The sequence below is a fragment of the Eubalaena glacialis genome, chromosome 6 (assembly GCF_028564815.1).
Source record: "Eubalaena glacialis isolate mEubGla1 chromosome 6, mEubGla1.1.hap2.+ XY, whole genome shotgun sequence".
Lineage (NCBI taxonomy): Eukaryota > Metazoa > Chordata > Mammalia > Artiodactyla > Balaenidae > Eubalaena > Eubalaena glacialis.
In genome coordinates this window covers 11,590,893-11,618,572 of record NC_083721.1, presented here as the reverse complement: position 1 = coordinate 11,618,572, position 27,680 = coordinate 11,590,893, and the positions used below count along the sequence as shown (strand labels likewise).

Below are 27,680 nucleotides of genomic sequence, written 5' to 3'. Positions count from 1 at the left end.
CTTCACTGTGCAGGAAGAGAAACGGACGGCAGTTCTTTAAATACAGTAATTTTGGATATCTGGACACCCATATCCAACAAGCAACATGGTTATGTTAAAAACCCCTGAAAGGTTACTGATGTCTCTACACCCTTAAAAGGAACACAACATTGAATGGGACAAAGGCCTACTGTGGTACTGGTCACTTGTCACATTGCAATCCAACCTTTTGTTCTCTGATATTCACCTGTTATCTCTACACCCTTGGTGTAGTCTCCTGGATAACCTTTACTTGCCATGACCACAGTTACAGCAGTGCGGTTGTCAAGCCAAACAGGCAGAGATGTGCAGAGCAGGCCATCTAAGGTAGACTGAATCACTTCATAAAGGTCACTTTTAAGAAGTGGGAGGATCACCTGGAAAAACATAATCAACACGGCAACTGAGAGAAATTTCAGTTGTCCTTAGACATTTTATTCACTGGGATACCAGAACTTGCATATGTTTCTCAAAGGTAATTATTTCAAGGCTGATAAATCCTAAGATTAAAACAGCACACATATTCTACAAAGTAACACTTTATATTATTATCTTTATTACTCACTTGGCACTCTGGATCACCAAAACGGCAATTAAACTCCAGAACTTTTGGGCCATCCTTGGTCAGCATTATACCAGCATAGAGGACACCTTCGTTAAAAAATGGAAAAAAATCTATAATGAAGACATTGTATTGTGACTATGAAAATCAGAATATAAACTTATAGTACTGAAAGTTTTGGAATGATCGTAACAAATGTTATAACAGTGGTCAATTAAAAAAAGAAAATGGTGGGCTTCCCTGGTGGCGCAGTGGTTAAGAATACACCTGCCAATGCAGGGGACACGGGTTCGAGCCCTGCTGGGAAGATCCCACATGCCGCGGAGCAATTAAGCCCATGCACCACATCTACCGAGCCTGCGCTCTAGAGCCCACGAGCCACAACTACTGAGCCTGTGTGCCACAACTACTGAAGCCCGGGCACCTAGAGCCCGAGCTCTGCAACAAGAGAAGCCACCGCAATGAGACGCCTGTGCACCGCAACGAAGAGTAGCCCCTGCTTGCAGCAACTAGAGAGAGAAAGCCGCGCACAGCAACAAAGACCCAATGCGGCCAAAAATAAATAATAAATAAATAAATAAATTTATAAAAAAAGAAAATGGTGTAAACTTACTCTATAAATAATGTCCACAATGACATCAATATGCTTACCTGTGTATGGCACACCCTCCTGCTGCATGCCATCCACTGTCCTCTGAAGAATAGTATTTTTAATTTTTAGCAACAAATCCTTAGAAACCTGGGGAACATAGAGACATATTTAAATGTAACTGGTATTAAACTGAAAAAGTCCTCGCCCACACTGAGGCTCCTTTGTATACTTACAGTATATTCTATGCATACCTCATTAGCCTATAAATTGAGAATCTAGAGTTTATAAATTGTAGAAATTATTGCACATGCATGCCGCAACTAAGAGTCCGCAACTGAGACCCAGTGCAGCCAAAATAAATAAATAAATAAATAAAAATTTTTTTTAAGTAAAAAATATATATAAATAAAATCACTTTTACCAAATGGTAGTTTTAGTACACGAAGTCTAAAGTAAACCCTGTTTGGTTTTTAATCTTTTAGTTAAGAAAAATATCTAAAAGGCACTATATTATTAGCACAAACAATTATAACTATCAGCAGTGAAAGGAAATGGGTGAGTTTCTGAAGTGCTAATCTATTTATAATATGCTCAATGCATATTTTTCATAAACATTGTCAAGGAATTGTTTGGAAACATGCTCTATCCGTTATGAAGTAGAAAGACTAGAAGAACAAATGATAGTCTGACTTGGTTCTCAATTCACCATACCCACTCTTACTGAGCACTTATGTATAGGGCCCTGGATATCCAAAGATGAATAAGGAGGGGCTAGAAGGATCTGTTCAATCGATACTTAAGTTAGTTCCTCAAAGGCTTTTAGAAAAGGTTAGTTTTAGAGTGAGACCAGAAGAGACACTTTTCATTTAACAGGAAAACCAATTTGCTAATTAGTAATATCATTTACAGAAAGAAAAAACAGAAAAGTGTCTAAGAGCTCTTTGAGAAGACCAAACGACTACGGAACTTCAGCTGAGCCTCTGGGAAGTACCTGAGGTGCTGGACAATAGGCTCCCATTCCCCCTGTGTTGGGGCCCTGATCTCCCTCCAGCAATCGCTTATGGTCCTGTGCTGGGGGCATGGGGGCCACAGTCTTTCCATCAGTGAAGCACAGACACTGTAGAGAAAACAAACGGTCCACTTAACCTTAAATGCCAATAAGTAAAAAAATAATTTAATAAGGAGAACTATATGTACCTTAACTCTAATTAGAGGAAAAGTTTTCTTTTTTAAAGTAAAATGATTTAAAACATAAATAACCCTAAGTTTCCTAGATCGAGAATCAAAAGATCCTGTATACTCTGTTCTGAAGGATCTGTAATTTTTGAGCTAGGTTGGGGGGAAAAAAAAAATCAAGCTACTCTCAAAGTAAAAAATTTCAACCTTTCCCCTGTTTAAATAATGGGTGATATAAGTCCAATTTGCCTACTGCTACACTGGGGATGATATAAGTCCAATTTGCCTACTGCTACACTGGGGATGATTAAAAGAAGATAAATTCTTCGGACTTCCCTGGTGGTGCAGTGGTTAAGAATCTGCCTGCCAATGCAGGGGACACGGGTTCGCACCCTGTTCTGGGAAGATCCCACATGCTGTGGAGCAACTAAGCCCATGTGCCACAACTACTGAGCCTGCGCTCTAGAGCCCGCGAGCCACAACTGAGCCCGAGAGCCACAATCACTGAGGCCGTGTGCCACAACTACTGAAGCCCGCATGCCTAGAGCCCGTGCTCTGCAACAAGAGAAGCCACTGCAATGAGAAGCCCATGCACTGCAACAAAGAGTAGCCCCCGCTCTCAGCAACTAGAAAAAGCCCGCGCAGCAACAAAGACCCAACGCAGCCAAAAATAAATAAATAAATAAGTTTGTATATTAAAAAAAAAGAAGATAAATTCTTTTTTCATTTGTATCCGAAATATTAAACGTATACAAATTCCTGTGTAACTGCTCAGTTTATGCTCTTGGATGAAGCGACCAGAGTAAACCAAGCCTTTTTTGGGATCATAGGTCAGATAACACAGCTTATACTCTGTAAAAGTCCAAAAGATGAATATACGTACAGACACCTCTTCTCCTTCAAGAAGTTCTTCAATGACAGTTGTTTCTCCAGCTTCTCCAAAAGCTTTATCCTTATTGTCGATAAAAACAAAACAAAAAGAGAAATAAATTATAAGCTTTTATTATTTACTTAATTGGCTGTTGTCATTCTGCACCATTTGTATTATGAACCAACGCACTAGTATTATAATTTCTCTTTCTCTTTCTGAAAGCTGCGAAGGAACATATATGAATGTTTCCTATTTTTATTTTATTTTATTTATTTATTTGTGGCTGCATTGGGTCTTCATTGGTGCACGCAGGCTTTTCTCTGGTTGCCCCGAGCTGGGGCTACTCTTCGTTGTGGTGCGCAGGCTTCAGTAGTTGTGGCTCGCGGGCTCTAGAGCACAGGCTCAGTAGTTGTGGCGCACGGGCTTAGTTGCTCCGCGGCATGTGAGATCTTCCCGGACCAGGGCTTGAACCCGTGTCTCCTGCACTGGCAGTCGGATTCTTAACCACTGTGCCACAAGGGAAGCCCGAATGTTTCCTATTTTCAGAGTTGCAATGATGTAGAGTTAGCACTGGTACAGATGAGATGAACACATCATTAAAACTCTTCTGGGGATCCAGCTTTCCAGTTTCAAATAAGGTTAACAAAAAAACAGATGTTTTCATCATTAGCATTTAACTCTTATTTCTGACTTATAATTATGTTTGCTTACAATAATTATACTAATGTCTGTGAAAACAGATTTCCACAAGGGGGAGAAACCCACAACAACCAAGACGGATCATAAAAGCAAAGTATATTAATTCATTGCTTCACTTTTCTTAGACCTGAGACACAAAGGATAAATACTTTTTTTGTCCTCATGGATTATTGAGTATTTATTTATATGTTCTGTAGTCTGAGGACTTTCTACCTTTCGGAGCAGACAACAAAGGATGCTAGACAGAACTTACTTGCAAAGAACAGAATCATCGTTTAGCCATCAGTGTAGATGTGTAATAACCCTTTTATAGAGATGGATTATAATACATAGTACTATGAAAAATAACTGTGTTTGCTATACGTTTTCCTTGCCTTGAGGAATATTTGTAAGCTTAAGAGTATTTATTTATCCAGTGTGACTAGAAAATTATAAACTTTTTAAGAGGGATCAACTTACCTTCATAATCTCCTGTACAGCTTTGCAGGCCTCTTCTTTGCTCTTTGCGACAACTACCCCTTTTCCAGCTGCAAGACCACTGGCCTTCACAACCAAAGCAGGGAAGTCTGCACTGTGAAGACAGAGTAAATTTCAATATCCAATAAATCTTTAAGATTCAAAAGTTTAAAATGCTTTGGGATTGTGTAATGATATGCTATAGCAACAACTGAAAAGCAGAAAAAAAAAAAACTGCTAACACCATTTTGATGTACTTCCTGCCAGGATTTTTTTTTCCTATGTATTCCTTTATAGTTGTGGTCATATGGTACATACAGTTTTGCTTTTCTCACTTATCATGAGATCATATAAGCAAAGTCTGTGGGGGAAAACAGCAGTTGCATAGCATGAATATGGAATGACCTTTAAGATACAATACGAAGTAATGAATCATGCTCTCCTTCAAGTAAAAGATGTAGCTGTATAAGACCAATATAAGCATGGATACACAGATCATTTCTCCAAGTACACATAAGAAACTGTTGTTGGTAGTTTCTTCTGTTGAGTAGAACTGGAGATCTAGAAGGAGACTTACCCAAAGTAAGTAACAAAATTGTTACTTGGAAGGTATCTGGCTACTAGGAAATAATAAAATTCAATGTAGGATGAAGAAAAAACAAAGAATGAAACTGACCCAACTAAAAAGAAAACATACCAGGTAAAAAGGAAAAGTGTCAACAAAAATAGGGGGCAAAGGCATGTATCTACCAACATTCATTTGTTGCTCAATGTTCTCCATATAATAGAGAACAGGATGTTTAATTTTAAGATTTAGGATTGAACAGTGGTGGCAGAAGGCCAAGTGATGATTCCTCACTCTAGTTAATTATTGATGAAAAAAAATCACTATCCTTTATGTGGTAAGATGCCACTGTGTCAATTTGGCTAAGAGGGCACACCTATAGAACCAAGTGTATCCTTTTCCCCTAGAAACTCTTCAGCAACAAACATTAAAAAATTTATCTCAAAAAAAAAACTTTATCTTTCTGGAAGGCCGCAAGAGTAAATCCCATTTTATTTTGATGTTGGAAAAAGGCAATCTACATCCTATGAGTTTTCCCCTAGAATTATCTTACTATAAACTCGTAACATAAAAGTGACCCCTATATTCAAATATCATATAACAAGTGCCCTTCACAGGCTATCTTCTGTTTACCTCATAATGAAGCGGCAGGCTTCTTCAGCTTTGGTGAAGGCTCTCCACTGTGCAGTTGGGATTCCATGTCGGTCCATGAACTCTTTGGCAAATCTCTTGCTGGACTCTAACTGAGCTGCTCCTGCTGTCGGGCCAAAGCACCGCACTCCTGCAGACGCCAGGCTGCCAGCAATTCCTAGGGGCGGAAACAAGCAGCCTCAGCCCAGCTTTCTGCAGGGCCTTTTCATTCTGAAGAATTAGGATCAGGCTAAATATACACTGAGATGAGGCAAATGGCAGAGAATAACTATGTTTTTCATGTTTTCTATAGGATATAAACAAAATGCTACTGACACATGATTCAAATCCAACAAAAATCATGTGTGATATTCAAATATATGGATTATTAAATAGACACCAGAATAGAGCAGAATAAACACAAAATATTTCCCACAGCTGCAAATTTGATCTCTCATTCAAATTTAGTCTTATCATTCATACTACTGATGCTTGGGGGGAAAAAAAATCCTAGAATCCATAAATTTCAAGAGGGTGAAAGCTTTTTCAGTGTATTATATTAGAAATCCTCATCTGTAAAATGTATTAGATGAGATGATCTCCAAGCTCCTGTTGGCACGGTGTATACCATAATAATAAACAGAAATGAACTTTACCAGCAGCCAGAGGTGCCTCTGGTCCAACAACTACAAATTCAATTTTCTCATCTTTGCAGAACTGTGCAAGGGCAGTGTGATCACTGATTGAGATGTCTGTGAAAAGAAAAAAGAAACAAACCCACCTTGTTTATAAAAACATTCTTTAAGTTAACTGTCTTTCTGAAATCTAAGTACTATACTTTGGTATGCCTATTAAATTGTTGGTTTTCTTTTACTGGTACAGATGAGTTTCACCATGAGCAATTCAGAGCACAGTACATTAGGCTAACCAACAAAGCTCAGTTCTCTGCTATCACTACAGTGATAGCAGAGAACTGAGTAAGTTTTCCAAGAGCTATAAGGTACTTTCTTGACTATGGTGTTCATGTTGCTAGTGTCGATTGTAAACAAAAAAGTGTATCAGAGAATATACTCAGAAACTGGTCTTTTAAATGTCATTCATTCAAGATTTACTGAGAACTGCTATATGCTAGATACTGTCCTAGTCACCAGGTTAAGATGTAAACACAAACAGGGTCCCTACACTTAAGATGCTTATATTTCACTGTGGGAATGCTGAGTTATAAATATCCAAGCAAAATAATACAAAATGTGAACAATTAGGCAAATCTGATGTGAGGTAAACTGGGAGGCTATTTCTGATTAAGCCAGAAAGGGTCTCTGTGCAAAGACGTTTAAGCTAAGAACTGAAGGATGACTTTTAAGACCTAGCTCACTTCTCCAATGTACAAGCCAGGTAAATTTTCTTTCTTGATGGGAGTTCTACGTAGTAGTAGGATCAACCATATATTAATCATGAGTAGATTCTATAGGCGCTCTTCTGCTTCACTGTTATTTGGGCCACCATTCTTAAGCTGGATGAAGTCTCTGTACATACGTGGTATTTGTGATGTGTAGGGGATAAGTGCAGAAAAGGTAGAGTTCTCAATCTACAGGAACTGCCTGAGTGGGATAAGGATGGAGTACCATGCACTCTGGGCTAGTAGCTGCAAACACAACTGGGCTGAACAGAGCCAACTACCTCAGCACAGCAAAGGGTGGCAAGAGGAAGATGACACACCTAACCTGTCACTACAAGTGATAGCAGCCTCATGACAATATTGGGAGATTTTCATGGGCTGGTCTGTATAACATCAATTGCATCTAGATAAAATGTGCCATTTCTTTAAAAAAAAAAAAATACAATACCTCACTCCCAGAGTTAAGATCCCAGGGAAGCAGATATTTTCTTATTTATCATTTTCTTATTATTTTTGCTCCTATGTACACAATTATCTTCTCCCAGTTGGTAGCTTGCTGGGTCTATGTTCTCTCCATAAATATTATGTGCCACGTAGGGTACTAGGCACAGTGCACACAGTGCAAAATAAGACAGGAGACACGGGACTTCCCTGGTGGTGCAGTGGTTAAGAATCTGCCTGCCAATGCAGGGGACACCGGTTCGAGCCCTGGTCCTGGAAGATCCCACATGCCGCGGAGCAGCTAAGCCCGTGCGCCACAACTGCTGAGCCTGTGCTCTAGAGCCCGCGAGCCACAACTACTGAAGCCTGTGCACCTAGAGCCTGTGCTCTGCAACAAGAGAAGTCACCGCAATGAGAAGCCTGTTAATCGCTACGAAGAGTAGCCCCCACTCGCCACAACTAGAGAAAGCCCACACGCAGCAACGAAGACCCATCGCAGCCAAAAATAAATAAATAAATAAATTTATTTTAAAAAAAGACATGCGACTTCCTTGCCCTCATGCAGTTTACATTCTAGAGCTTATGTTCTAGGAGGGAAATGAAGATAGGAGACAGACAAAAGTAAAAGAAGATACAGATAATAGTTCATGATTGAAAACAAATGAATTGGGGGGTGAACATGCTTTACTTAGAAACTTTAGGAAAGTCCTCTTTGAGAAGGTAACATAAGTTGAGACCTGAATGATGAGGAGCCAGTCATGCTAGGAGTGAGAACAAAGTCCAAGGCAGCTCTGTTTGGGATACTGGCAGGACTGCATGGATAGAGCACAGTGAAAAGAAAACAAGGGCTATAAAAGATCAGGCTGGAAAGGCAGGCAGAGGTCAGATCACAGAGGTTTTTGTAAGGACAGGAGTTTGAGTTTTATGCTAACTACTATGAGAAGTCACTGAAGAATTTAATGCAGCATAAGAACTGATCATCTTTTCCTATTTACCAGTGGAAGAGATGAAGGCTGAGATCTATTATGGAGTAAGAATTGCCAGAACTTACATTTAATAGCACTGCTCAATTTTGCATTCCCCAAAATATACACCAAAACACCTTTAACCAATATTAGGCATTTTGTAACTTTTTCAGTGGACGTGTTTTATAAGGTTTAAAATAATTTAAGGTAAGAAAATGATACACTCTGAACAACAGGATACCTTAAATTACAACATATGGCAAGTATTCAAATTACCACATAAATTTTTGGGTTAAAAAAAGCATTCAAATCTGAACAGCAATTGACCTTTACAAAGAAGAGTTGTGGGGGGCTTCCCTGGTGGCACAGTGGTTGAGAATCCGCCTGCCGATGCAGGGGACACGGGTTCGAGCCCTGGTCTGGGAAGATCCCACATGCCGCGGAGCAACTAAGCCCGTGAGCCACCACTACTGAGCCTGCGGGTCTGGAGCCTGTGCTCCGCAATGGGAGGCCGCGATAGTGAGAGGCCCGTGCACCGCGATGAAGAGTGGCCCCCACTCGCCGCAACTGGAGAAAGCCCTCGCACAGAAACGAGACCCAACACAGCCAAAAATAAATAAAAATAAATTAAAAAAAAAAAAAAAGAGTTGTGAGTGACAGTTTATCATTTACAATCATTCAGTTTTACTTCAAAAAAATGATTACCAGTGTTCGAAATCTTTTCAGAGCAGGCAGTGCCTGCATTTCCTGGGGTGACTAACACTTGCTTGACATGATTAGACTGTGCAAGTTTCCAGGCCAGAGTATGCTCCCTTCCTCCACTGCCAATTACAAGTACTCGGGCTGCCATTCCTCAGTCTGCAAAGCAGGAATTCAGCAGGAAAATGAAAGCTGCAGAAAGAAAACCACAGTTGATAGTTTAGAATACATATACTTTAGAAACCATGATTTCTAAATATGATTTAAGTAGTCATTTATAATCATACAAATAACATTTTATCCCAGCAATTCATTTGTGGAAAACTAGGATTCATAATTTGAGAAATATGACTGTGTACTCTTAAGGATTAGAGCGGTACTTTAAAGCTCCTTATTTCATTAAAACAAAATCTATGAACAATCACCCTTCTTTGGGCTTCACTTTTATTTATTTATCTTGGCCGTGCTGGGTCTTAGCTGCAGCACGTGGGATCTTTGTTGCGGCATGCAGACTGCTAGCCGCGGCATGCATGCGGGATCCAGCTACCTGGACCAGGGATCGAACCCTGGCCCCCTGCATTGGGAGGGCGGACTCCCACCCACAGGGCCACCAGGGAAGTCCCTGGGCTTCACTTTTAGAAGATTTAAAAATCATCAAACCTCAGTTAAAAATGAATCTTAATGTTTTAAATTTAGACACCAAATTGAAAATAACTTTTTAAACCTTTAGTCTTATAAATAATAGACTTCAAAGTTACAATAAATTCAAAGAAATGTTTAAGACTAGAGCCCGTAAAAGGTCAAACAGTAAATATTTTCTGAGGGCCATATAGTCTCTGTTGCAATTACTGAACTCTGCCACTGTAGTATGAAAGCTGCCTTGGACAAGAGACAAATGTGGCCAGGCTATGTCCAGTAAAAACTTACATAAATAGGCAGTTGGCTGTAGGTCATAGTTTGCCTACTTCTGCTCTAAGTAACAGGAAGCTATCAGAGGTTTATAAAGCATAACTGTGGCTGTGTTTCCATAAAACTGTATTTATGGACACTGCAATTTGAATTTTGTATAACTGTCATGTGTCACAGAAACACCACTTTTCCTTTTCTTCCCACAAACATTTAACAATGTAAAAACTATTCTTATTTGGTGGACTGTACAAAAACAGGTAGTAGGAAGGATTGGCACAAGAGCAGTAGTTTGCTGACCCCTATTTAAGAAGTTAGTGCAATATGCCAGAAAATTGGTAGAGAAAGCAAAAATCAAATTTGAACACGTCTTGCTTAGTTCTGACATTTGATCCTGGGCAGGATGGGCAACTATCTCTCAAGCTAACAGTGTGACCCTGGTTAAGCTCTTACTACCTGCAATTCAATTTCTTCACATCTTAAAAGGTGGACTTAAGAAAATTTGTCTTATGAGGCCTAGTAAGAATTGAAGTGACATTTATAAACAATTAGTACAATTTCTTACACTCAGCAGTAGTAAATGCTAACCTGCTATATTTTATTTATTACTTTTGCCAAATTGATGCTTTAGGGAGAGAAAGAAATTCTAACAAGAAAAAAAAAGCCAAAGGAATGAATAACTTGTCACATTCATTTACTAGTTTTCAGAAGACATGTAATTATGTAGAAGGCAAACTGATAACAGGAAAAACTGAAATCAGTTACTTCTTGTGAGATGCTAGCATTACACATTTAAAGAAAAATATAATTTGATAATATAAAGAAGACCTTTTGAGCACTTACTTCGTGCCAGATGCTATTCTAAATGCTTTTCACAAATTACTTCACTTAATCTTAAGAATTCTGTGAGGCAGATAGGATTACCATGCCCGCTTTGCAGATAAATAACTAAGGTTCAGTTAGGTTATGTAACTTGCTGCAGGTCACATAGATAAATGGGGATGTAGCCTGGATTCCAACAGAACCAATTTTGCTTCAGATACTCTTTAACAGTTGAAAATATGAGGAAGAAAAAAATTACTAAATTATCATCAGAGAGAAAAACACTATTTTAGCTTAATGGAAAACACAGACTTGCCGTGTGTATTGAAATATCTGAAATGAACGTATCTTTAAATCTAGAGAAAACATTTATGTTTAGTTTGAATAAGAGGGTCAGTGAAGGGAAATTATCCTGATTACTGCCGCGGATCTCTGAAATAGGATTAGGACTCAGCCTGAGGGAATCTACACCCAGGAGTGGCTAGGAGGCCGCCAGCCAGAGTTGCCTAGGTTTGAGTTAAGGAGTTAAGACTCCCTAGCTGGGATACCTTGAGGGACTTAACCTTCTTGGGCCTCAGTCATCTAAATGGGTAACACGAGGAGAATTAGAGAGCCAGGAAAAGCCATTTCAAAGGACTTGGTGAATTGGGACTTCCCTGGCGGTCCAGTGGTTACGACTCTGCGCTTCCACTGCAGGGTGCCTGAGTTCCATCCCTAGTCAGGGAACTTAGATACTGCATGCTGTGCAGCATTGCCAAAAAAAGAAAACAAAACAAAACACAAAGGACTTGGTGAATAAAATAAGGTAGAAACCAACTACAAAATGGGACTAAGTAATCTGCTAGAGACAAAGGATGCATAATGAGAAAATATGCAATTTAGGTGCATGACCTAAAAAACCTAAAAAAAGCAGAAAGATGCAAAAAGGCCCTGACATCTTACAAAGCAGAGAAAGTGATAGATCCAATGTAAACCTCAGTTAAAACTGAAAAGCACATGGCCAACCCTCACCCACTGCGATTAAAAATAAGAGGACAGTCCCTACCGCCAAACCAGTTCCTACAGTTTCATCCAATTCCTGATAGTAATCCCCAAATCAAACCGTAAATGTACTTTCCTGAAAAGCGGAGGAAACTTACCCACGTACCGAAGTCGGTCTGGGCGCTCGCACTTAGACCCTCGCTGAGCGCTCTGAGCCCACTAGCCCGCCGCGCGCCGGAAGTCCGCCGATGGGATCCGGCGCGCACGCCCCCCGCCCACCCGCCCCGCCCCGCCCCCGGCTGGCTTCGCTTCCCCATTGGTCGGCGCGGCCAGTGGGCCCCACCGCGAGGTAATCAAGAGTGATTCCCTCCGGCTCTCGGGCGCGGCCTGAACCTCCCCCAGGGCAAAGCTCCCTAGCCCTAGCAAGTTTACAGTGTAACACTGTAGTGTCAGGTGCCACGTAACGTCTTTTCGCTTCTTCCAGAGCCTCCTGAGCTCTGAGGAGGGGGAGCGCCAAAATGCTTAACCCATGTTCAGTTAATTGTGTGTTGCTCACGAGTCAGGACTGAACAGCTACCGTGCAAAAGTCTCGTGACACGCCTGGCTCCTGACGAGATTAGAATGCACCAAGGTTTGAACACACGTGGTTCAGGACCTCTGGCCTAATGCTAAAACGAAAAAAAAAGCCGAGGCCAATTATAGGATGCCACGGGAGGCAGATGGCGGTAAAAACGTGTTCTTCGTATGGGGGCAGGCGTTGATTAATGCTTTCCCGGATGGATCTCCCTGCCGAAACTCGGTGCCATCCGGGAACGTTGGAGGCCCCGGTCAAACACCATGTTGCTCTCCTTGCTCCCTTTCCTCACGGAATTTAATCTAGGGTGTTTAGTGACCAAAATAAACCTTTTAAGGCCCCCAAACACTGTTTAAGACTGACAACTTCAGCTGACAGTCGCCTCTAGAGAGACTTCTCCTGTAATGGCGCCTGCGTCAGTCACTAACATGGCGGACATAGTCGTGCGCGGCGCAAACGTCAGCAGCTCTACCCCAGACGCTCAGAAACAGCGGAGGAGAGCGGGGCCGTGCTCACTGATTGGTTCAGAGGCGGAGCGTGCCAGACTGGGCGCTCCCACAGGAGCCAATCAGGACGGCAAGAAACGGAATTGGCCGCTGCGCCTCCTCCCGAGGCATGCTGGGAGCCTGGAGGACTAGTGAGGAGGAGTTGAGAGAACGGAGCGGACGCCATGGCGACCAACATCGAGCAGATTTTTAGGTCTTTCGTGGTCAGTAAATTCCGGGAAATTCAACAGGAGCTTTCAAGGTAAACGCTTCCCAGACTCTTCTGCCCCCAAGGGACCGATAGGGCCTCAGGTAGCCGTCCGTGGCACCTTTCTTCAGGGACGCTGTCGTTCCTCGTCTCAGGCCCGGCTACAGCCCCGCCTGGGCCTGGGATCCATTTTCCGGCCCCCCCCCACCCCCGTCCGCTCCCTCCCTTCCCAGCGAGGAACTTCGCCCTTTCCGAGGTAATCCCAGGCTCCCTCGTCTAGAACCGAGTTAGGATGCTCAGGCTTCTCCCCCGTTTGGTCATCCCCTACCATTTACCTACTGTAGGCCTGGTTGTCCACCAGGGAAGGGCCTAGTTCCTTCCTCAGCTCCTCCTCCGCCGCGGCGCTTCCCCTCCCCCTCTCTGCCTCCGCGGATTTCGCCGGCCGGTGTCTTTGACCGGAAAGGGGTCTAACGGCCGTTTCTTGGGTAATCTTAAATCCGTTTTATTATTGCAAGCTTCAGACCGTTTGGGGGTCGGGATCCTTTAATTAGATTATTTGGATCCCACTGTTCTGTGGCTTCCACCAGGTAGCATTCTAATAGTTTAATAGATTGGAAATTTAAATTAAAACAGTTCAAATTAATGTTAGCTACTTTGACAGAATATTCGAGGTGAGGATGGAAGGGGATTTTGCATTAGTGGTAATTTTTTTAATTTAGCAAGCGGAAAGTGGACTTCGTGTGTATCTCTAAATATTTTTGCCGTCCCTGACCCAATTGACATATTTGACCAACACGCTACTTTTGTCATTGCTACTGGTTTACCCTTGCTTCCCCACAATTTGAATGAGAAGAGATTTTCAAAGAAATACTTGCTTACTCAGAAACGAAAATCGCGTGGGTCATGTTGTTATTCAGTGGTTGCCTTTTTGCTTTGTATAACGTAAATATTTGTTCCGAGTTCAAATGTATTGCTGGTTGTATTTTAAAAGTTGAGAGCAAGAACCAGACGTAACGTGAATTTGAAAATCAGCCGAAAACGCATTTGTAAACTGAGCGCTCAAATTAACGTAAGGTTATTGGGGCAATGATACAGTATTGCTGTAATATTTTTCCAGGATATATTGTTTTTCATTGGGAAATAGATCGTCTCATTGATTTAGTTCTTTTTTAAAATTTTGTTATATGCTGGTTATTTTTAGGATGATGAGAAACGACCTGAGTCAAGGGAATATAATTTTCCTGAAAACTTTTTAATAGTTGCATGTATTAAGTAGTTGTGTTTGCTGGTTGTAATGTCTTGTTTCTATACCTTTTAAAATTCAGTTTTTGTATTAGAAGTGTTATTGTTGTGGAAAGTTTAGAAAAAATAGAGGAAAGAAAATTTTAAAACACCAAATGGTTATTGATTTTTATGTTCTTTCATTTTTTTCTTGTGCATACAGATGCACATGTTTTGTGAAGTGTGATCATCTTGTTTTGTGTTGGTTGTTTTTTTCACCCATATATTGTGAACACGTTTGTGTTTCATCAGTCTCAGTAGTCTTTGAAACATTTTTCATGGCTCTATAGAATTCTGTTGTAGGATTGTATTGATGGATATTTAGGTGCTTTGAAATTTCCACCCCTTTTCAGCAGTTCAGTAGGCATCCTCACAGCTTTAAGATGATTACTTTGTTATAGACTGACAGGTTTTTTTTTTTTAGCCCTACTTTTCTGATTTTTAAATCCGTGGTCTTTTTAGTAAGGTACGCACTGTGTAAGTGCTTAGGAAAAATGTAAATGAGCTCCAGGAAGAAAGTTTAAAAAGAATATGAGATAAAGCAGTTTATTACTAGAGGAATATTAAGCTTCTTTTCAAATATTATGCTATATATTGTCAGTATCAAAACAAGTTTTTGATTATTTGCCATTTCAATGAACTATAGTTCCTTTTTTTCTGATTTACTTTTATGAATATGGGTTTGGGTGAGGAGACTGACATTTAGACAGTTGAAGTTATTATATATAGATGGTTAAAAGTATTAGCTCTGGTTTTGAATACCAGCTTTACCTCTTAATAGATGTATGACGTTCAGCTAGGTTTTTTTGTCTTCTCTGTGCCTCATTTTCCTCATTTAACTCATCAGAACAATAGTGCTGATCTTAGAGTTTTGTTAGGATAAATGAGTTTGAAAATGTAGAACCGTGTAACCCTAATTAATAGTTAATAAATGTTACATATTGCTATTGTATGATTAATTTTATTAGAAAACCAAATGTTCCTTATTAACACTTGGTTAACTACTGAATTTTTCTGTTTTTTGACCATTCAGACTTTTATCAGGTAGTGGAGCATAATTGTCGACCCATTTTGTTACCTAAAATTTAAGTTACATTAAGTCAAACGTGCTGTTTAAAGTATTTTTCAAAACAATTTTGTAAATTTACACAAAATAGTACAAATGACTAAGTAAATGATATGTTTTTATGTCTGTTAAGATTCTTTTGACCTTGTGAATTGAAAATAAGTGATTCATTTACTGTTAATATAAATGAGTTGTTTTACATGATTTTTGATAATTGGGTGAAAATTATATAAATGTATTTTTCCTTTTCAACATTATGGCATTTCAGCACGTCTGATCAGTCTAAACCTGATTTTGACTTAATGTGTCTGTGGCTAAAGTTGTGTTCCTTGATACTGCTGATGGTGATTGTGATCCATGCACAAGTGTGGCTTTACTGTGGCTATAGCTTCTACCGTAATGTTAGGTCATGTATTTTTCTTTGGTTTTGTGATTGTGATCTTAATAATAATTTTCCTCCCCTGAGATAAATATGCTGGTTGGGGAGTATTTTGTTTAAAAAAAAAAAAAAAAGATGAGCTTAGAAACCTGTTTTAAAGACTTTTTCTTAACTTTCACAGTTCTGAAAACTTTAATCATGTGAAAATAAAAATGTACCAACTGTAAGTAGATAGTGTTAAGGAAGCACTGTTGATGGGGAGTAGCATCCAAAATAAATATAAAATGGTGAAGTGTACAAATAAGATTGTTTTAATCAGTTGAGTTACAAATATTAATTTATTATATGGCATGATAAAAATATTAATGAATTTTGGTAACTTTTCTTGTAAAGTGGAAGGAGTGAAGGCCAGCTCAATGGTGAAACAAATACACCTATTGAAGGAAACCAGGCAGGTGATGCAGCTGCTTCTGCCAGGAGCCTACCAAATGAAGAAATAGTTCAGAAGATAGAGGAAGTACTTTCTGGGGTCTTAGATACGGAACTACGATATAAGCCAGGTAAGTTGGAGATAATCAGCTGTCTTGAAAACTTTAAGATTTTTTTTTAAATAGTTAACAGTAGTATTTTTTGATTGCAGGGTATTTAAGATGTTCATTAGATTTAAAACTTCAGTAAGTTTAATTTTTAGTTTAATTGATTTACTGAAGATTTTGTTTAAGTATTTTTTTGAAAATACAATTGTACTGGAACATGAGCATCGATGCATTTGTTTACTTTGCTGGTGGAATATAACTGTCTTTATTTGGTTCAGTCTTACAGTGCCTCAGTGCCAGGGTTTTGAATGTGGGTTTTCATTGAACAATTGTATAAATGTCAATTTTGGAAGGTACAGGAGTCCGGACCATATCTGTAATGATTTTAAAACCCTGGAAGGTTTTATTTTAAAACTCAAGATTAGAGATTATCTTGTTTTTGTATCTACTTCTCTTAAAGGTGCAATGAATGGAGAGGAATCATTGCTGGATATTTAGCATTTGGGGAATTGATTAAATAATTGATGTTTAGAAATGGATTTATGATCAACCACAAAAATAACAATATTGTTTAGTTTTGGAAATGGGGGGCCATGGTATGGGTTTTGTTTTTTACTTTTTTTATTTTTAGTATAGAGTATGGTTAAAAAAAATAGCATAGACTGTAGCCTTGCTTAGATTCATGGCTCTAGCAACTTTTTCTTGAAATATAATGTAGCTAACTAACATTTGGTACATAATAAACAATTAGTGGAAAATGATTAATTTTGCTTTGGAGGAGGTCTTGTCATGTGTTGATTTGCTTTTTCCATAATCTTGATGACCTGGATTTCTGATCAGCTAAGATCCCTAAGGTTTATCTAATATGATATTGGCATTAGAGTAAATCTCATCTGGTTACAAAGTGGATTATAAACCACTTTTTTTTTTAGATATGCAAATTGAAATGTTCTTAAGTTACATGTTAAGGGCTGTACGAATTTTCTTCTCCAAATGACTTTATTATCATTTTTAAAGTAGAAACATTAAAAAAATTATTTCTTAGTAACTTAGAAGAGTATTGGGGGGAAGAGATGTTATTTTTATTAGACTGCAACATGGGTGAAAATTCAGGTTCCGTATTTTACATTTGTTGTTCAGACCTTATACTATAAAAGCAATCTCTAGCATTTGCTGAGGGCTTACTTGGTGCCAGGCATTATTCAGTGTACTTTGTATGTTTTAACTGAGTTCGTCCTCTAACTCTGGAAGACAGAGTGTCAGCAGTTTGGCCACGTCTATTCATTTAGTGAGTGGTGAATTGATTCAGTATCCAAAAGCAGACAGTGTGTTCCAGAGCTAGTGCTGTGTTGCTTCCTGTATAAATAAGGGTTATAAAATAGTCACAAAAGTTCTTTAACGTATGTTTTTGTGGGAATTCTAATAGTTAATAATATGAAAGATATTTATCCTAACTGTAGTTTAAAAGTAATTTGCTGTATAGTGAGAGCTGGAGAAAATAATTGTTTTAAATGAACTTAGTAAAAACACATCTTAATGTAATTCTAAAAGTTTTTGTAATAAATTTAGAACTTATTTCTAACCCAGGTTTCAGTTGTAAAAGAAGTATTGGAAAAGTGTCAGTCTTCAGATGACTGGTTTATGGAAAATAGTTTATTTAGTAACCTTTTATTTAACAAGAAGTGTTATGGTATCTTAACATGGAATGTAAGTTTTGGTTTATACGACTTATATAAATCTATTTTGGGGGATATTTGACAAAGTTAATTTTCCTAAATTTCAGACTTGAAGGAGGCTTCCAGAAAAAGTAGATGTGTGTCTGTACAAACAGATCCTACTGATGAAATACCTACCAAAAAGTCGAAGAAACATAAAAAGCACAAAAATAAAAAGAAGAAAAAGAAGAAAGAAAAGGAAAAAAAGTATAAAAGACAGCCAGAAGACTCTGAATCAAAGCCGAAATCACATCATGATGGGAACGTAGATTTAGAATCAGATTCCTTTTTGAAGTTTGATTCTGAACCTTCAGAAATGGCACTGGAGCATCCTGTAAGAGTGTTCGGTCTATCTGACACCAGTGAGTCTCCTGCACTTGTGCTAGAACCTCCTGTAGTATCAATGGAGGTATTAGAGCCACACACCTTAGAAATTCTGAAGCCAGCTACAAAAACTGCAGAACTGTCAGTTGCATCTACATCAGTAGTTTCAGTGCAGTCAGAGCAGTCTGTAGCAGTAATGCTGGAACCATCCATGACAAAGATTCTGGATTCCTTTGCAACAGCACCAGTGCCTACTACAACAGTAGTGCTAAAGTCATCTGAGCCGGTTGTAACAATGTCAGTGGAGTGTCAGATGAAGCCTGTGCTGAAGTCTTTGGAGAGCACACCTCTAGAGCCATCAAAGGTCATGTTGTTAGAGCCTCCAGTAGCAAAAGTGCTAGAGCCATCAGAAACCCTTGTGTCATCAGAGACACCTACTGAGGTGCACCCTGAGCCAAGCACATCGACAACAATGGATTTTCCAGAGTCATCGGCAACTGAAGTGCTAAGATTGCCAGAGCAGCCTGTAGAAGTACCATCGGAGATTGCAGATTCATCCATGACAAGACCGCAGGAGATGCTGGAGCTGCCCAAGACCACAGCGTTGGAGCTGCAGGAGTCGTCGGTGGCCTCAGCGATGGAGTTGCCGGGGCCACCTGCGACCTCCATGCTGGAGTTGCAGGGGCCCCCTGTGACTCCAGTGCTGGAGTTACCTGGGCCCTCTGCTACCCCGGTGCCAGAGTTGCCAGGGCCCCTTTCTACCCCAGTGCCTGAGTTGCTAGGGCCCCCTGCGACAGCAGTGCCTGAGTTGCCGGGGCCCTCTGTGACGTCAGTGCCACAGTTGTCGCAGGAATTGCCAGGGCTTCCAGCACCATCCATGGGGTTGGAGCCACCACAGGAGGTACCAGAGCCACCTGTGATGGCACAGGAGTTGCCAGGGCTGCCTGTGGTGACAGCAGCAGTAGAGCTGCCAGGGCAGCCTGTGGTTACAGTAGCAATGGAGTTGACCGAACAACCTGTGACGACGACAGAGTTGGAGCAGCCTGTGGGGATGACAACGGTGGAACATCCTGGGCAGCCTGAGGTGACGACGGCAACAGGGTTGCTGGGGCAGCCTGAGGCAGCAATGGTGCTGGAGTTGCCAGGACAGCCAGTGGCAACGACAGCGCTGGAGTTGCCAGGGCAGTCTTCGGTGACTGGGGTGCCAGAGTTGCCAGGGCTGCCTTCGGCAACTAGGGCACTGGAGTTGTCGGGGCAGCCTGTGGCAACTGGGGCACTGGAGTTGCCTGGGCAGCTCATGGCAGCTGGGGCACTGGAGTTCTCGGGGCAGTCTGGGGCAGCTGGAGCACTGGAGCTTTTGGGGCAGCCTTTGGCAACAGGGGTGCTGGAGTTGCCAGGGCAGCCTGGGGCGCCAGAGTTGCCTGGGCAGCCTGTGGCAACTGTGGCGCTGGAGATCTCTGTTCAGTCTGTGGTGACAACAACGGAGCTGTCAACGATGACCGTGTCGCAGTCCCTGGAGGTGCCCTCGACGACAGCGCTGGAGTCCTATAATACGGTAGCACAGGAGCTGCCTACTACATTAGTGGGGGAGACTTCTGTAACAGTAGGAGTGGATCCCTTGATGGCCCAAGAATCCCATATGTTAGCTTCTAACACCATGGAGACCCATATGTTAGCATCCAACACCATGGACTCCCAAATGCTAGCATCCAACACCATGGACTCCCAGATGCTAGCGTCCAACACCATGGACTCCCAGATGTTAGCTTCTAGCACCATGGACTCCCAGATGTTAGCAACCAGCTCCATGGACTCCCAGATGTTAGCAACCAGCTCCATGGACTCCCAGATGTTAGCAACCAGCTCCATGGACTCCCAGATGTTAGCAACCAGCTCCATGGACTCCCAGATGTTAGCAACCAGCTCCATGGACTCCCAGATGTTAGCAACCAGCTCCATGGACTCCCAGATGTTAGCAACCAGCTCCATGGACTCCCAGATGTTAGCAACCAGCTCCATGGACTCCCAGATGTTAGCAACCAGCACCATGGACTCCCAGATGTTAGCCACTAGCTCTATGGATTCCCAGATGTTAGCATCTGGCACTATGGACTCTCAGATGTTAGCTTCCGGCACCATGGATGCTCAGATGTTAGCGTCTGGTACCATGGATGCTCAGATGTTAGCATCTAGTACCCAAGATTCTGCTATGTTGGGTTCAAAATCTCCTGATCCCTACAGGTTAGCTCAGGATCCTTACAGGTTAGCTCAAGATCCCTATAGGTTAGGTCATGACCCTTATAGGCTAGGTCATGATGCCTACAGGTTAGGGCAAGACCCCTATAGATTAGGCCATGATCCCTACAGACTAACTCCTGATCCCTATAGGATGTCAGCTAGACCCTATAGGATAGCACCCAGGTCCTATAGAATAGCTCCCAGGCCATATAGGTTAGCACCTAGACCCCTGATGTTAGCATCTAGACGTTCTATGATGATGTCCTATGCTGCAGAACGTTCCATGATGTCATCTTACGAACGCTCTATGATGTCTTATGAGCGGTCTATGATGTCCCCTATGGCTGAACGCTCTATGATGTCAGCCTATGAGCGCTCTATGATGTCAGCTTATGAGCGCTCTATGATGTCCCCTATGGCTGAGCGCTCTATGATGTCAGCTTATGAACGCTCTATGATGTCAGCTTACGAGCGCTCCATGATGTCCCCGATGGCTGACCGATCTATGATGTCCATGGGTGCTGACCGGTCTATGATGTCGTCATACTCTGCTGCTGACCGGTCTATGATGTCATCGTACTCTGCAGCTGATCGATCTATGATGTCATCTTATACTGGTGATCGTTCAATGATGTCTATGGCAGCTGATTCTTACACCGATTCTTATACTGATACATATACGGAGGCATATATGGTGCCACCTTTGCCTCCTGAAGAGCCTCCAACAATGCCACCATTGCCACCTGAAGAGCCACCAATGACACCGCCATTGCCTCCTGAGGAACCACCAGAGGGTCCAGCATTACCCACTGAGCAGTCAGCATTAACAGCTGAAAATACTTGGCCTACTGAGGTGCCAGCATTACCTCCTGAAGAGTCTGTGTCGCTGCCTGAACCTCCTGTGAGTCAAAGTGAGATTTCAGAGCCTTCGGCAGTGCTTGCTAATTATTCAGCATCAGCATCAGAGCCTTCAATGTTAGCATCAGAGGCTGCCATGACTGTTCCAGAACCACCACTGGAGCCAGAGTCTTTGGTCACGTCAACACCTGTAGAGTCTGCTGCTGTAGCAGAAGAGCATGAAATTGTTCCAGAAAGACCAGTGACTTACATGGTGTCCGAAACTCCCACAACATCAGGTGAACTGACTGTGTTAACATCAGAGCCTTCTGTTATGTCAGAGGCAGCAGAAACTTTTGATTCCATGAGGGCTTCAGGACATGTTGCCTCAGAGGTATCTATGTCCCTGCTGGAGGCAGCAGTACCTATTCCAGAGCCATCTCAGAGCACTGTAGATCTGCCAGCCATGGCTGTCTCAGAGCTACCAGCTGTGGCTGTCCTGGAGCAACCAGCTGGAACTGTTTCAGAGCCACCAGCCATGGCTGTTCCAGAGCCACAGGCTGAGGCTGTGCCAGAGCCAGTGGCTGTGGCTGTCCAGGACCCACCGGCTGAGGCTGTCCCAGAGCCCCTGGCCTTTTCTGAGCCAGAGCATGTTACTGTTCCTGTGCCAGTTGTTTCTGCCCTGGAGCCTACTGTGCCTGTCCTGGAACCAGCGGTGTCAGTCCTTCAACCTAACGTGATTGTTTCAGAACCATCTATTTGTGTCCAAGAATCCACTGTGACAATTTCAGAGCCTCCTGTCACTGTCTCAGAGCCGACTCAAGTAATACCAACTGAGATGGTTTTAGAGTCTACACCAATAATACTGGAGTCTAATGTTATAAAAGGAATGAGTTTACTATCTGGCGATCAAAATCTTGCTCCAGAGATTGGCATGCAGGAGATTCCCATGCATTCAGACGAAGAGCCCCATGCTGAAGGACACCTGAAGAATGACTCTTATGAAACTGAAAATGATATGAATATAGACCTTAATATAAATAATCACTTAATTGCTAAAGAGATGGAACATAACACAGTGTCTGCTGCCAGCACTGGTGCTGTTGGTGAAACTGGTGAAGAGAAAATTTTGCCCACCAGTGAGACTAAACAATGCACAGTATTGGATACCTGCCCTAGTGTTAGTGAAACTGATGTAGGAGGGACTCTGTCTTCTACTGGTCCCCTTGCTCTTGAACCTGATGCAGTGGGAACTGGTAAGGGTCTTGAATTTGCCACAGCATCTGCTCTCAGTTCAGTTAGTAAATATGATGTTGAAGTATTGTTAACTACTCAAGATACTGAACATGACATGGTAATTTCCACCAGCCCCAGTGGTGGTAGTGAAGCTGACATAGAGGGACCTTTACCTGCTAAAGACATCCATCTTGATATACCATCTACTAATAATTTTGTCAGTAAGGATGCAGAAGGATCATTACCTATACAGGAGAGTGACCAGACATTAGCAGTGGCTCTCAGTCCTAAAGAAAGTAGTGGAGAAGATAAAGAGGTACCTCTCCCTACTAAAGAGATATTGTCTGATTCAGGATTTTCTGCCAACATTGATGATATTAATGAAGCTGACTTAGTGAGACCATTACTTCCTAAGGACATGGAACGTCTTACAAGCCTTAGAGCTGGTATTGAAGGACCTTTACTTGCAAGTGAAGTTGAACGGGATAAATCTGCTGCCAGTCCAGTTGTAATTAGTATACCAGAAAGAGCTTCAGAGTCGTCTTCAGAGGAAAAAGATGATTATGAAATTTTTGTAAAAGTTAAGGACACACATGAAAAAAGCAAGAAAAATAAGAACCGTGACAAAGGTGAGAAAGAGAAGAAAAGGGACTCTTCGTTAAGATCTCGAAGTAAGCGTTCCAAGTCTTCTGAACACAAATCGCGAAAGCGCACCAGTGAGTCTCGTTCTAGGGCAAGGAAGAGATCATCTAAGTCCAAGTCTCATCGCTCTCAAACACGTTCACGGTCACGATCAAGACGCAGAAGGAGGAGCAGCAGGTCAAGATCAAAGTCTAGAGGAAGGCGATCTGTATCAAAAGAGAAGCGCAAAAGATCCCCAAAGCACAGATCCAAGTCCAGGGAAAGAAAAAGAAAAAGATCAAGCTCCAGGGATAACCGGAAAACAGGTAGAGCTCGGAGTCGCACCCCAAGCCGTCGGAGCCGGAGTCACACTCCGAGTCGTCGAAGAAGATCTAGATCTGGGGGAAGAAGGAGCTTTAGCATCTCCCCGAGCCGAAGAAGCCGCACCCCCAGCCGAAGGAGTCGCACACCGAGCCGACGGAGTCGCACCCCGAGCCGACGGAGCCGCACCCCGAGCCGTCGGAGCCGCACCCCGAGCCGTCGGAGCCGCACCCCGAGCCGTCGGAGAAGATCAAGATCTGTGGTAAGAAGACGAAGCTTCAGTATATCACCAGTCAGATTAAGGCGATCACGAACACCCTTGAGAAGAAGGTTTAGCAGGTCTCCCATCCGCCGTAAACGATCCAGGTCTTCTGAAAGAGGCAGATCACCTAAACGTCTGACGGATTTGAGTGAGTCATTTAAAAATTTAATGGTATTAAAGAATGATTTAAAGCTGAGTTTTTTCTGTGAGTCAAATGGAATATTTGGGGTTATTGGTTTAGGATAAATATTTCTATCTTTAAATTTTTGTAGTTAGGTTAGCTTCTGTTTAGAAAATGTAGGAATAGGTACATTTGTAATTAGCATTTAAAAGACCTGCTTTGGAGTAAATTAGAACCAAGGTATTTCCATACTTGAATGCTTTCTTTTTGCTTTAACCATATTCCATAACTAAAAATGGCAAGTAGAAGTCCAGTTAAAGACAAGGCTAGTATCTGCTCAGGTTGTTATTGTATGTATTCCAACATAAATTCTTGCAGATAAGCCTAAAATCAAATGTTTCTTTTTTAGTAAGTTACATGTCTTAAACTGGCAATACAGTACTGTTATATGTTTGTGAAAATAATTCTGGTTGGTATAATGGGTGATGGAAGTGAGTAGGGAATTTTGCATATGGGGAGTTAAAGTGATTTTAGTCTGCTTTTTAAAAGATGAAGTGTTCTAATTTCTCCTAATTTTAAAAAGTGTGCAGAGGTGATTAAAACTTGATGGATCATGCGTGACTACGTGTAATAATAATGGATAATTTATCATTATCCCAGTGGATTGGACATTTCCAGGTCAGAGTTGTCTAAAGAAAAAGATCTTAACAGAACCCTAAGGGAGAATGCATTCAGTTCAACAAATGTTTCTGAGTTCTTTTTTTATTCAAAGCAGAGGAACAGTATATGAGTGATTACAAGTTAGTACAAGAGACACAGATAAAATGCATATATGTCTCTTTTACCAAATAGTAAAACTGCCATGATTGCTGTAATTACTGGTATAGATTAGGTACTTTGGGAGCACGGTGGAGAGGAATGTTAAATTCTGACTTAAGACTTGTTACTTTGAAAAGGTGGCAGTTTTGAACTCGGGCTCAAAGAGTGATTTAAAATGTTCTCCGAGATTAGAAGGAAAGTAATTTAAGGGGCATGATAGTTGTGGAAAATATAGTAGGCTTTGGCAGGTGTGTGTCTTAATGTGTGTGGCAGTGATCATTATAGTTGTGTAGTCTAGCTATTTTGTATAGTGTTTGAATGGTAAGCTAAATGTGGACTTAATTCTTTTTTAAATATGGGGCATTTGTTTTAAAACTTTGAGCCAAAGAGTGATTTCATCACAGCTATAAGTTAGGGCAGAAAATTGATGCCTTTAATTTTGTTAGCATATGAAACGTTAGATAATACAAAATGTACAGCCTTTTAGGAAAACTGCTTCTTATATTTTCCTCTTGCAGATAAGGCTCAGTTACTTGAAATAGCCAAAGCTAATGCAGCTGCCATGTGTGCTAAGGCTGGTGTTCCTTTACCGCCAAACCTAAAGCCTGCACCTCCACCTTCAATAGAAGAGAAAGTTGCTAAAAAATCAGGAGGAGCTACTATAGAAGAACTAACTGAGGTAAGCTAGACAGAATTTGTCATTCTTAAATGGATTATTCCAGTGATGTTGACTCTGGAGCGTGCCAAAACCCGAATTGTGGGCTGAACTGATAATGGCTGGCACCGAGTGGCCAAAACCCGAAATACAGACGTGGCAGCGGCAGAAGCTCTATTTAGCAGGCCATTATCCGGGATGGCTAAGCTCCGCTAGCTAAAAGTTACTTCCCATTACTTTTGCTTTCCAGTTTTAGAAGCCAAACTGACTGAGGAGTGGGACGGTTCGTTTGAATGGAGGAGGTGTTGAGTGAGCAACACGCAGAAGCTCGCCTACAGTTTCGTTTCCATTCACGACGTGTTCACTGATCGCCACGAGTGTACTGCATATACGCAAAGACACAGACAATCTTCAGAAATGATCTTTTGCCACCGGAGCTTGGAAATTAATGAGAATAGCTGGCCATTGCCTGAAAGGAACTTCTTTCGCATCAACATTTCGGGTTTTGGCTGTTTGGTACCAGCCATTGGTGATAATGGCCGGCCATTATCAGTTCTTCCTGCGGTTCGGGTTTTGGCAGTAACATATATATTTTAAACACACTTATTTTTGTTTTTAAGAATTTGATCTTTTCAATTGAGGCTTTTTTTTTTTTGTCTTTTGGCTTTATTTTATTAAAATTTGTTTTTTTTTGGAGGACGCTGAAATATTGCTGCTAGGATCCAGAAATACCACATTGTTTCAGATATTGAAACTTGTTATTGGCTAGCCTTATGCCAGCCTGCCACTGTCAATATATTCTGTTCCCCTTGGTTACAAGCTTGGTATATTCTGTGTTTTTGGCTAAATGAGCTTTTTATCCTATTAAAATATTTTCAATTGATAAGGGATATGACAAATTCTACTGCTAGTATAGAGACATGTCCACCCAAATTTATTCTGACCTTTTTATAAAGCCAGGTAATGGAGTCGGTTCCTTTGCTTCTCAAGGCGGAATTGACTTTGCTTTACGTGTCAGACCTCATCAATTGCACCCTCCCCATCATGCCTTATATTCCATGCTTGAGTTCTATTCCTTTGGAGACTCAACCTACAAAACATTTATGGAAAGACATGCTATCATCTAACCCAGTTGCAAGTGTTTGAGATTTTATTTAGCCATACATTTGGGGATCATATAGTTTCTTAATCTGTTTCCTCACTTAGATTTATTACAATATGAATTATAATTTTTTTTTAAGTTTAAGGACCTAGTGAAGGCTTCTGTTGCTTGCTTATCAAATCCAAGCTCCTTATCCAAAACCTTGTGAACACTTAGTGTTTCCCTATATATTTTAGCCTCATCTTCAGCCCTCTGTCCCTTCTAATAAGTTTTTTCTCACCTCTTTACCACTACCTGACATGGGTGACTTTCTTTTCCTTTCCCTGCTAATCCTTGTTCTTAACTATGAAAATCTGGCTTAGACTCTGGGAGGAATATTCCTTGATTATCAGATTCTGCCTGATTCTGTTCTCTCTTAAGCTTTTGTTCTTTGAGCACTTATGTACTCAGTTTGTATTATATCAGTTTGCACTTGTTAATTGTGTTGCTCTGTAAAAGCGTTCCTCAATTATCTCATGTGTATGTATTCCGTCTGTTGAACTAGATTGTAAGCTCCTTGAGAGCAGGGACCATGTCTTCTACTTTATTTTTTTGTATTCCCTGGACAGTGCCCAGTACAGTGCTCTGCACATAGTAGGTGCTCAATAAATGTTGTTAACTGACTGACCAACTAGAGTGTGTTTAAATAGTAACCAGTAAGCTAAGTTACGTATCTGTAACCTATCACTAATCTTATTTTACTTTTGAAAGTTGATTTTATGTGGTTTTGATTCTTTTAAGAAATTACATGTTACTCTGCATAAAGTGTAAGGTTTATCTTTTGTTTGTTTTTACTTTTTTAAGAAATGCAAACAGATTGCACAGAGTAAAGAAGATGATGATGTAATAGTGAATAAACCTCATGTTTCGGATGAAGAGGAAGAAGAACCTCCTTTTTATCATCATCCTTTTAAACTCAGTGAACCCAAACCCATTTTTTTCAATCTGAATGTGAGTATTAGTGTTTCTGGACTAGTGAAACAGCACAACTTGTGGAACTGTTTAAGTAAAATTCAAATGGAATTTAGTTGTTAATTTAGGTTAAATACTGTGAGAAATAATGAACAAAGTCATTTTCA

The 27,680-nt window shown here is 41.1% G+C and overlaps 2 protein-coding genes across 8 annotated transcripts in view; one reads left to right on the top strand and one right to left on the bottom strand.

Annotated features, from left to right (window-relative positions):
- Nucleotides 1-13,436, bottom strand: part of GART (phosphoribosylglycinamide formyltransferase, phosphoribosylglycinamide synthetase, phosphoribosylaminoimidazole synthetase) — a 29,277-nt gene extending 15,841 nt beyond the window's left edge. Inside the window, exons 1-10 of one of the 3 annotated variants that reach the window (XM_061193972.1) lie at nt 13,385-13,436; nt 9,080-9,265; nt 6,226-6,321; nt 5,573-5,747; nt 4,378-4,489; nt 3,232-3,300; nt 2,164-2,289; nt 1,232-1,319; nt 584-669; nt 227-395 (exon numbers count right to left, since the gene is read on the bottom strand). In XM_061193972.1, the coding sequence (XP_061049955.1) occupies nt 227-395; nt 584-669; nt 1,232-1,319; nt 2,164-2,289; nt 3,232-3,300; nt 4,378-4,489; nt 5,573-5,747; nt 6,226-6,321; nt 9,080-9,224 (1,066 nt within the window). In that variant the 5' untranslated portion in view covers nt 9,225-9,265; nt 13,385-13,436. Of the gene's footprint in view, nt 1-226; nt 396-583; nt 670-1,231; nt 1,320-2,163; nt 2,290-3,231; nt 3,301-4,377; nt 4,490-5,572; nt 5,748-6,225; nt 6,322-9,079; nt 9,266-11,940; nt 12,028-12,359; nt 12,420-13,384 lie in introns of those variants that run through there. The other 2 variants (XM_061193974.1, XM_061193973.1) reach the window with 2 other exon arrangements.
- The window catches only part of SON (SON DNA and RNA binding protein), a 31,004-nt gene continuing 16,313 nt past the window's right edge, over nt 12,990-27,680 (top strand). For 4 of the 5 annotated variants that reach the window (XM_061193967.1, XM_061193966.1, XM_061193968.1 and 1 more), the window contains exons 1-5: nt 12,990-13,103; nt 16,169-16,335; nt 18,095-24,013; nt 25,324-25,484; nt 27,406-27,552. In XM_061193967.1, coding sequence (XP_061049950.1) covers nt 13,027-13,103; nt 16,169-16,335; nt 18,095-24,013; nt 25,324-25,484; nt 27,406-27,552 — 6,471 coding nt within the window. In that variant the 5' untranslated portion in view covers nt 12,990-13,026. Of the gene's footprint in view, nt 13,104-16,168; nt 16,336-18,094; nt 24,014-25,323; nt 25,485-25,710; nt 27,229-27,405; nt 27,553-27,680 lie in introns of those variants that run through there. The other variant, XM_061193970.1, reaches the window with a different exon arrangement.